Source organism: Pararge aegeria, chromosome 4, assembly GCF_905163445.1.
Source record: "Pararge aegeria chromosome 4, ilParAegt1.1, whole genome shotgun sequence".
Classification (NCBI taxonomy): domain Eukaryota; kingdom Metazoa; phylum Arthropoda; class Insecta; order Lepidoptera; family Nymphalidae; genus Pararge; species Pararge aegeria.
The window spans coordinates 21,128,815-21,140,371 of NC_053183.1; the positions used below are offsets into that span (position 1 = coordinate 21,128,815).

The 11,557-nt window shown below is 39.4% G+C and overlaps 1 protein-coding gene across 8 annotated transcripts in view; it reads right to left on the reverse strand.

Moving 5' to 3' along the window:
- The window catches only part of LOC120637728 (transcription factor BCFI-like), a 37,086-nt gene extending 26,325 nt beyond the window's left edge, over positions 1-10,761 (reverse strand). For 2 of the 8 annotated variants that reach the window (XM_039909695.1, XM_039909694.1), the window contains exons 1-2: positions 9,973-10,755; positions 8,538-8,817 (exon numbers count right to left, since the gene is read on the reverse strand). In XM_039909695.1, the coding sequence (XP_039765629.1) occupies positions 8,538-8,817; positions 9,973-10,075 (383 nt within the window). In that variant the 5' untranslated portion in view covers positions 10,076-10,755. Of the gene's footprint in view, positions 1-8,537; positions 8,818-9,972 lie in introns of all 8 variants that reach the window. The other 6 variants (XM_039909699.1, XM_039909697.1, XR_005659451.1 and 3 more) reach the window with 5 other exon arrangements.
- Positions 10,762-11,557: the final 796 nt, after the last annotated feature.

The following is an 11,557-nucleotide window of genomic DNA, read 5'->3' on the forward strand; positions in this document are numbered from 1 at the left end:
TTTCAGTTATAGTGGTAGGTACCTACGCGGTTCCATTCTAGATGATTCCGTTCGAGTGACAATATAGTAGGTATAATGCTATAGTACAAGTAAGCAAGCAACAATAAATGTCTGTCCGTGTAAACAACGCCTCCGGCGCGGCGTACGAAGGGCGAGTAGCAACTCCACACGGTGCCGACTGCCCGGACGGTCCCGATTCCAGTATTCACACAAGACACGCTTGTATCCGTGTAATAGCGACAGAGTAATATGGAACTTATTTCTCTAGTTTTAAAGCTCAATTTCACCCCAGCTTCTACAACCATAGTTGGTGAAATAAAACTCAGTAAACCTATAGAATTTGTGATTCCAGAATTAATTATGTTTATTTAACTACGACGTTACATTTCACTGACAATCGAAAACAAACCCAAATTTAGTAGTAGTTAGTATGTTAATTTTATACTGAGCTCATAAATCACGTTCTTTCGAATACTTATATATAATTACCAATTCATGCGGACGTCATTTGTTAACTTTGAAATTTATTGATAGTACCTGAGTAACTTTGTAAATTTGACTTTTTCGCTTCGCAACTCTGTAACACGTGTACAACATGGCAGACGAATGCTCCTAGACTCTTTCGTATCTCCTCGTTATTTTGTTCATAGCAAGTTCAATACATCTCACACGGGGAGACGAAGAGTTTAAAATGTTAAACTATCATTTTTTCCTACTAGTTAAAACGTCAAAAGCCATTACATCCATTTTCTCTATAAGGTGAAGTCTACAATAACGTAAGTCCTTACCAACCTAATGATAGACAGATGAACGGTTAAGATTTAACAAAAAAAATTCTTAACATGTTTTATTGTATGTTTATCCTGGTTATATTTTTCGTCACATGGATGCGCTAGCCACTTGTACATAAAGAGCGCACAGCGCGCCAGTGTGACGCACGCACACACGCACATGCGCACGCGCACACAACTGGCGCGCGTGTGTGCGTAGCGCCACTAATTGCCGCGATAACAGCGCGAGCCCCAAACTGAACTCTACCGACCGTTGCTTTCAATTCAATCGTCCAAAACAACCACATTTAGTACCTACTTGTACATAGCAATTACCTCAATAATACAACGAGTAAATTCGGATTGCGCCTCTTAGGGAAAGTTACATCATATCTACATAATATTAGACTTATCAATAAAAAACATTTTATTCACTAATATCTAATCATGGACAGCTCATAAATATGGAACGCTGAGCAAGTAAATAGGTACATCAAGTCTAGATTAATAGAACTTTTACTTAGCAATGAAAACAATATTACGTTGGGATGTAGGTACCTACACACATATCTGGATCCCAGCACCTTCGGTGGCTCGTTAAGGGTGAAAAAAGCACTTCACATGCATATGATTTGTATGAACTATGAACAAGTTAACGTTGGCATACAGAATAATTGCAGATTCTTTTTACTTTTTTAGGTTAAAGAAGAAGTAGAACTATATTCACACCTACATATTACCAATGTAATACCTATTTTATACTTCTACGTAGTACTGTATGTTGCGCTACAAAATAATGCCGGTTACAAATAGCGGGTCGTACCGACCTCATACACTCAGCCAAGCGATGTCTCACTATAACTATGATGCTAAGTACTAGCTGCTACAGTGCGTTCCAAGTACTTGGGCACAATAAACTTGCCGCGAGAGCGGTCCCGACGGCAACGACGAAACTAATTACGTGGCTCGCCTGCCATAAACATAAATATAACACTCGCATAATTGGTAGTTTTATTTATCACACTTATTATGTGAACATTTGTGAATATGTTTTGGTCAACAGATGGGTTTTCGTAGCGGATTTAAATTGAACTTGGTACACAGATAGGTCATATTCTAGAATAATTATAAATATTTATAGGATACTTTTTATCCGGAAAATATTTAGTGTCCGCGAGAACACGAAAATTATTTTTTCAAGTCGTAGTTAATTTAATTTTTCATCAAATTGGTAATAAATATTTTCGGGCCCACAGTGGCCGTAGTGCCGCTTATCGCTCGCAGACCGCAGAGTCACGTTATTTTTAATTACTTATTAGTCGCGACCGCAGCCCGTTACCGACCGCATCGCCGAATGTGGCGACACTGTTCCGAGAACATGGTTGAAACAATATTACCGTTCACTCTTAGGGCATTCATGTAATTATTGTATCCATTATTTTCAGCCAAAATAAAATATTCTAATTACTACTTTATGGACACCCTATTCCTAGATAAGAAGAGTTGTGAACTCGCGTGTTCCGGGCAAGTATCTACCACACACAAGTATGAACCACCTAATTGTTGCGAAATTTGCGAACAATGAAAGCTGCGCCTGATCTCAGCAATTCAAATATTCACTTTATTCTAGTCGAACGGCACCCCGCGACTTCTTCCGCGTACAACGTTCGATGAGTTTGCCATACGAACTTTCTTCCGCTATTCTACACAAAATACCCATTACTTCATTTGTCCGCTCGCAAGAGTCTGAGCGTGATGTTAATAAGGTATCCCGGGAGCCTCAATGAAGAGTTGAGCTATCAAATGCAAAAACATTTTACCATTATTCCATTAATTTAATCAAAAAAAAAATTCAAAATTCATTTATTTCAAGTAGGCCTAATATAAGCACTTTTGAAACGTCAAGTCTGTCTGTTTGTAGTGATTCTACCACCGGTTCGGAAGGCAGATTCTACCGAGAAGAAGCCGGCAAGAAACTCAGCAGTTGCTCTTTTCCAACATCAACAATTTACATTTTGCATTTTAACATTAATTTTTCTATCTTGTGAGAGCTGAAAGCGGAGCCGGATGCTTCCAAGCAACCTTGTCATTAAAAAAATCATCAATTGTATAGTAACCTCGCTGTAATAAATGTGTTTTAACAAATTCTATAAACTTGTGCATTGGCAGGTCCGAAATCACCTTAGGAATCATATTATAAAAGCGTATACTCAATCCCACAAATGATCCCTGTACCTTACGCAGACGATATGCAGATGACACTAATTTATGACCATTTCTTGTAAGTCGACTGTTTATGTCCACTTTTTGTTTATAAAGACTAATATGTTGTCTTACAAATACTATATTGTTATAAATATATTGTGAAGCTACAGTAAGTATGCCTATTTCTTTAAACTTCTCACGGAGGGATTCGCGTGATTTAAGTTTATATATTGACCGTACAGCTCTTTTCTGCAATATAAATATAGTTTCGATATCAGCTGCTTTACCCCATAACAAGATTCCATAGGACATAACACTATGAAAGTACGGAAAATAAACTAGCCTAGCTATTTCAACGTCAGTAATCTGTCTAATTTTTCTGACTGCGTAGGCAGCCGAGCTTAGTTTACCCGCTAGTGAATCTATATGGGCACCCCACTGTAGCTTATTATCCAAGGTCACGCCCAGAAAAACTGTGGAAGTCTCTATTTTTAGTGTTTCACCATTTATCATTATATTTTTATAAATTTTCTTTACATTTGGTAAGATAAATTCGACACACTTTGTTTTTTTTGCATTTAAAAGTAAGTTGTTAACTGTAAACCAGTAAGTTGTTAACTATAAATCAATTAAGTATTTCAACGAACGGATGTTGAGGAAACCTACAAGCCTTGAGAGTTTGCCATAGTTTTCATAAAGATCGTGAAGTCCACTAATACGCTGTTTGCCAGCATGACCCGCGAGCCGGCGGGACTCTACTCGCTCCGAGACCCGCGCCGTGTAAAGATGATGATGATTTCAGAGGATGTGGTGTCTGAGAGTTCAGACCGCAGACGTTCCACTATTTGTCGTTATAAATTCAATTTGATGTATTTATATTGTTTCAAGTTTGGAATCCCATTAAAGACCCAATGTGTTGCTTACTGATCTACGTGTAGGTATATAAGGGTGAAGTAAAAATTATGAATACATATTGTGTTTAGCATGGTTCAATTGTGTTTTATGTACGAAATGACTTAAATAGCACTGTCCTACAACCATTCAAAGAAAAGCCTCCTTCTCACACCTAAAAAATGTATCCTGAATATATAACAAGGCCTACCTACTTTTGTGATACAAAATCTTAAAAAGGGCATACCTTCCAATTTAGGGCATTTAAATTTTTCTCAGGTGTTTTATCCATTTTATTCATAGATACTTCCTTAATTTATTTGTAAAGAAAGTAGGTACTATAGTACTGAATAATAGTTTGTATGTTAGCCAACATATGCAATTTTTCTAATGTAACCTACCGCGCCACCTTAAGATATTAACTTAAATGGCTAAAAGTTAGCATATCTAATACCACGTAGGTAGTATCGATTAGTAATCTTAAAATTATAAAGTTTAATTTTTCACTTCACCCTAAATCCATACTATACACCATAATATGTCTGACTGTTTGTTTGTTACCTTTTTCACGACTAAACGGCTAAACGTATCTTAGTGAAACTTGGCAAGGAGATAGATTATATCCTGGAGATGGATATACTAAGGCTGTCTTTTGTCTCAAAATGTAATCTTGACGGGGGTGGAATAGGGGATGAAAGTTTGTGTGCAAGTTCTATGTTTTTGAATTTAGAATTAGTATGTACTCGTAAATACCTACATATTGTATTTAAATAATTATAAACTCCAAAGTGTGTCTATCCGTCTGTTTGTAGCCGTCCACGGTACAAACTTTTGAACTGAACTTAAGGACATTTGAAGTTTTCCGATAAGAAGCTTGCTTCCTGACGGGCATATGCACCACAGGGAATCTTCTAAAGTCCAAGGGAAATTAGGAATTCTACGAAACCACGACATCCGCTTAAAACGCCCTGATGAGGTGCACATCACATGTAATATTATAAACGTGAGCGTAGGTATGTATTCCTGACTGAGTGTGACCTGATAACGTATAAAACATGGAACTGCTTTTCAGGTATTGCTGGAGACACGCGGTCCCGGATGAGACGAGGGAGCTGGAGGCCGGGGCGCGCTTGAGTGCGGCTACTCCGCTATTAAGCGGCAGAACTCAAGAGAGAGAGAATAGCATCCACACCGACTGGACTGGTCGGCTGCTCCCTCGAGACGCAAGGTCAGTGTCGCAATGGCGCGGCGCGAGCGTGCCGCGCGGCGGGCGGAAAAGTACCAGTTCGAGCGACTGCGTGTCGCAACGCGGCGCGAGCACGTGCGCACCTCGCGCAGCGGCACGTAGCGGCAGTCCGATAAGTGCGAGAAGCAGAATGCACTGCGGGGTTTTGAAATTGAAACATTGTTGCAGTTAACACTAGTTCTCGTAAATTGCAATGCAGGATCACGAAATAAAAATAAATTAGCTAAACACTGGTGGCGGTGGTGGCGGTCCAAGTAAACCTCCTCGCTATAAGATGGACACGCAGAGGGTGGAATCTAACAAAATACCATAAAAACAGTATATTTGGACCTAAAGCAGCCACACCTATGGTTTATATGGTTTATCAAACCGTTACAAAGACTCGTAGTTACTACTTAGACCTGTATGCTGTTGGTGGATATGGAAAATAACGTTTTATTTCTTGGCACTTCTAAAGGCGCTAGTAGTGCTGATCAGGTTACTATAATTAATCAAGAACCCTCGACTTTCCTCTTTCCGCCATATTAAACAGATCTACATTTAGACGGGGTTTTCCTTTGATTTGGTAGACAAGTCTTATTTTAACTATTCGTCTTCAAATCTTACGATACAAGGATGTTTAATATCGACCGATTTCTAAGCTTTCTGTACTGCCAACATAGTTTTACACACGCAGATCAGATCAAATTAGTTTACCTAAGAATATCAAATGGTAACAGAAATGCAAAAGTTTAAACTTTATCAATTGTACCCACTTTTAAAAAGGAAATCTTACTTTTCATGATCTTATAATGAACCATCGAAGTTATAGCGGTTTGTTGTAAATATTATTAACTTGCTTGCTTCTCCATATTTTGGTAGCGTAGGTACTCTGTTCTGCCCCAGGGATCTATTCTCAGTCCAGTAGTATTTAACATCTTTGTTAATAATACCGTTGATTATTTGTTGAATGCTGCTTTAAAGTTAAAGAGAAGTATGTCATCAACTCGTTAAATTGTTCTATTTGATATTAACAAGGTGGTATGTATGGAACTGAATCATAAAATGTTATTTTGTTTCATTTCACCGAAAAGTCCATCCTAATTAATTAGTGTACACTAGTTAACATCATAAAATTCGACAGATCACTTTTGAATAATGCATAATAATCAATTCTGGTCGAAAATTAATGATATCCCATCAACCCTGGGTAAAAAAGGTATCCGTTCAATATTAACAATCTGGGTGATTGTTTACTTCCTACAAAAGGATTGAGGTCTAAATAAGCGCCACTTTCTGTAAGGGTAAAGAACACAGACAGTATAAGTTTTTTCGCTCCTTAGATTTGAATAGTCGAAATATTTACACAAAGCACGTAACTTATGATAAGCAGCTCGACATTTGGACTTGGCTGGTATCAAGTCGGCCCATCGATGGCACTTATGATGCCTAGGTACCTACATTACATGAGAAATGTGTAAGTGTACATATGGTAGTGAGATGATTTCAATAATTATATTCATAAACTTCGACTTGGTTATGCAACTTATCTTATTTTTCTTATCTTCAAGGCGCAAGTTTCTGTTTTAACACTGTAAGGTCAATATGTCTTACTCTCATAAAAATGTTGCCTGCGGGTAAATAGTAACCAAGATGGGATTTAGGTTTTGCAAATGGAACCCACGAGTCTTATAAGGATTTTAGCAGATTCTCATTGATTTTAAGAAACTATAAAGCAAATAGACCAAAGTTACCTACATCTTGTTTCAGCTCATGGAGTAATTAGGTACGCACTCATAAATTATTATTGATTAGAAATGCTTACGTTGAATGCAAATAAAGCAAGAAATCGGGAGTAGGCATCGAAGAGGTAAACAAGTCGCCATTTGTTAATAGCCACAAACAAACGGATCCAGAGCCCATTGTTTGGACTCTTAAGGATAATAATTGTAAGCATGTGGTGACTATTATTATTTGTTATTAGTATATATATATATATATATATATATAACAGACACATTAGGTCGAAGCACAAGTTCGATTCGAGGAAAATTACTATAACGACCTCTATTGTTCTTGGCCACATTAGCCGCTACGGTTTTAAAATTATAACAATATATTTACTTTTAAGTTGTGCCCGAATATAATGCCTACCTACCTACCTACTTTTAAAGTGTCAGAGCTTTGTTTGTGTCACTTTTTAGTTCTTTTGCCAACAGTTGAGGATGGTGATTATAAAAACTATTAGCAACTTCATCGTAGTAGCCTCTCAACCGCCCACAGAAGGTTTCAGGTCAGTTGTTGAGATATTTTTGCGTAGGCAGCAATAACGTATCTTTTACATTTCTCCTATAGTAGGTTTTATTGTAAAAATAAAGTTTTTTGTTATTTCTTTAGAGTTGATGGGGCTGGCATATCCGTTTTGTGTAAAAGTCCCAAAGAAATAAAGATTAAAAAAAATCATAGTGGCCAGGTTGAGTAATTAATCAAATAAATTTAAAAATGTATCTCCATTGCCGTCGTCGTTAGGTATTTTTAAACGTCTGATTTTCACTGTTCATAGTTTGATAGTTAAATTGATAATAATTTTTATATTTTCTTAAAATGCTATTTATTATTTATAATCTTTATATACGAATGAAAAATTATTTATAGAATGTTTTATGTTTAACCCCAAGAGATACCCAAAACAAATGCGGGTTGGTTACCAAATTGGTTATCAATTAGCCCCGTTTTTAGGGCAAGTTGTAACCTGTAACATGCTTGGGTTAATAATAACAACAAAAATGAATAAGTGGTTCAAATTACTAATTTATATCTATCGTGCCATGGAAGGGTTAAAATTTCAGCAGTCCATTGATAAATGAGCACAATTGATAAATGAGCTAACCTCGGATCTAAGTTTTTCTTAAGCAGGTCGACTTTTTGTTGTTGCAGATATTATCTCTGTTTCATCGATGCTAAATCTACAAAATGCGATTGTAACTCTGCCGCGTGTTGTTAATGCGATAAATGGTCAAAAGTAGACATGAAGACGCACGTTAACGCAACGCACTATACCGAATATGATTGTATTCTTGATGTAAGTGAACTATTGCGTTCTTTTTGACAAATAAATTTCTTGATTCCTTTACGTGTCAATAGCTCAATCGCAACGGTAAAGCGTCTAGTGATTAACAAGTGACAAATCCATGAAAATATACCACGTATATGTCACGGACAGCGGTATCCGCCGCGTCGGAATGTTAACGTCCCATGGCCAGCACATCAGTGTTGCACAAGAATATGCCGCGCCATGGGAAAATATTGTATCAAATGTGTTAATACACATGAAAACAGAAAAAGATGTACCTACCTATAGACAGTTTACAGCAAAAAGATAAGTATTATTGAGAGTAGCTCAGTCGGGTCGGTCAAGAGTCGGAGGCTTGGTGCGGGGCACTCACCCGTCCAGGTGGTGGTGTTCCTGCGCGTAGGGCGGCGGCGGCACGTAGGCGTCGTAGTGCGCGCGGTAGTCGGCGCGAGGCGCGGGCGAAGGGCTGCGCTCAGCACTGCGCCGCAGGTAGCCGTCCGTGGATCCGCCGCCCTTGAACACCTCCTCCAGCTGGTAGGCCGGCGGCTCGCGCGGCGCGGGCCGCAGCTCCTGGTAGCTGCGCGCCGGCGACAGGCCGCCGGGGGCGTAGCCGAACGCGGGCGGGCTCTCCGCGCCGCTCTCCGCCGCGCCCTCTGCACACACACACACGCGTCAGGCGCCGCCCAGTGCTCGCTGGCCTTCGGGCGACGTGAGTGGCGGCTCCGCTCTGCCTACCGCTTACGTTATTCACCTTGTTATGCTACTTTACGGATTACTGTACCGGAGTTCCATAGTGAAACGCACAACAAACTACTATGGAATCCGTCCGTCAATCGGTATGACACAGTTTTTTTATTTAGAAAACATTTTAAAACCATTCGCAATTTAAAAGTACGTAATGATTAAACGCTCCTAATTAATATTTTCAGTTTGAAATAAAAAAGCAAATGATGGTATTGAGTTTACCAACAAGTCACCTACCAACATTAACGTCAATTTTGTTTAGCCGAAACATTTATGCAAGAATTACAAAATGAACACTAATGTGTAGTTGACTTACAGCAAATACCATAAATCAAAGTTAACTTATGAAATGGACTAACAGATTGTATATCAATACTTTTTGTTACTAATCTTGTAGAGACTGCTGGTAACGATTTTTTTAATTTAAGTATTTATAATCAATCAATCTTATCAAAAATCTTAAGGTGGCAGATTGAATTGAGTAGTGCTGTCCTTATCTACAAGGTAGAATAGAAAGAGGTATGGATAAGAGATTGCTTGATTTTGATAAGATGAAGATGTTGATTATTTATTAATTACGAGCGGATATCTTCCAACTTCTGTTGTGAGAATTGTTTTGATGAATGATACATCAGTATCACTAGGTATATTGGTACTGCCCGATAAGCGATAACTAATTATCTATCATGCGCTACTGGGAGGTAGGTTCCTACCTGATACTTCATCGTGCGGCTCGCATATTTGTAAGGGCACACAAATATGCGAGCCATTGTATCATTTTTTTATATTCTACTAGGTATTTCTGTATTAAGTACGTATAAAAGCGATCGTTAAAAAATTTATTATTATCGTTTTCCGCAACTCGAACAGAGCATTTGGTAAAATAACAGATTCATTATTAGTATTACATATTAATTTCATATCAATGTAACCTTTGATCAATTAATTTCCCTACCGTCGCTTAGTATATTTACGAGCAAATTACTGCAATCTCAAGTCATCACGTAAGAAAGTACAGCGTAGGTATCGGTACGTGCCTGCCCGGCAAGGCGCGCTTCTCTTACCTTTGGTGCAGTTGTTATTGACTTCGTTGATGAACGCGTCCAGCTCGAAGTTCTCGGAGCGGTGTGCCCAGTGCGCCTGCGCCGGCCACGCGTCGTGCAACATCGCTGCCACTGTCACTACTACTACTACTCACTGCCGCGTGCTTCCCTCGCGGCGCTCGCGAGTGTACTGCGCGGCTGCGCGTGCGCCGCCGCCCCGCCCACGCTCCTCCCGCTGCGGAGCTGAGCCTCCCGACAGCGGCGCGGGTGCGCATGCGCCGGGACGACACTTGGCCAGCGGCCGGAGTGACATTTACTTACTCCTGAAATCTCCCACCGACATATGGCTCGATACCCTGCACCGTTCTTGATTAAATCTGACACATGGTAAATAGCTTGTACCCTGCCATGGGAATAAGATACTTTTTACTCCGGAAACTCCAGCGTAACGTTCCCAGATATTTAATAAAAGATAGCCTTCGTTACTCACGCACGGTTTTTGCATACAGATAGACAGAACTTGCACCTTAGAGACAGTGATTTAAAAAAACGGTAAAAGCCTGAATGAAGACTGGGAAATACCGATACATTCTAGTTATAAGTACGCATACTCTTACCAAAATTTTTATCACTGATATGCTCATTTTTTGCAAGATTTTACACAATTGTATCATTTGCCCCATTATTAGGGTGAGATGGGGCAAATAACAACAATTCATAAATACCTAGCCGGTCGCCGGTCGACAATAAGAATTTATAGATGTAGCTGCAACAACAATAATGGTGGTCGGACATATTAGGAACATACCTATATCAGGGATTAATTGATTTCTCCTTCATTATCACCGTCTCATTATCTAGTAGGTATCTTGCTACTTACACACATTTTTGCAGTTCTTCAAAATTATAAGTTGATAGGTCATTTATTTTATATAAAGTAGCGTTAAATGGTTAAGCGGGTTTTGTTATTCTACTACAAGTTAGCGCTTGCTACACCTGCTGGCAAGTGATGAAGCAGTCCAAGATAGTGGTGGGCTAACCTGATTAGCATTTGGCTCCCCCAATCATTTTCTACGTGACATCGTACCTGAATGCTAAATCGTATGGCAGCACGTGTATGCCGATAGGGCGGTAACTAGCCACGGCCGAAGCCTCCCACCTAATGACAGGGAAGCGCAAATTCAAAATTTATAAAATTCCTCTGTAACTGAAAAGCACTTTATATGCCTTGAGACAAAAGTAGAAGTAAGTAATTATATTCATTACGCAATAAATTATCAGTTTCTATTATTTTACATAGATACAATTACACCTGTATTCCAAACTAATTTCTTTAACATCTTTCTGAAAACACAGCTCGGTTTCCTGAGGCGCATGCTGCGGCGCTAAGCTAGTCGCGATACGCTATCAGCAGCACGTGCGCGCCGCTGCCGCTGGTAGCTACCGTCGTGGCTAGCGGACACCAGTCATTTGCCCCTTAACGGTTTCAAACACTAAATCGCTTAGCGACACATTTTCGTCGGTGGGGTGGTAACTGGCGACGGCCGAAGCCTCCCACAAGATCAGACCCGCTAAAATTCAAAAATTACAAATTCCCAAAATCGTC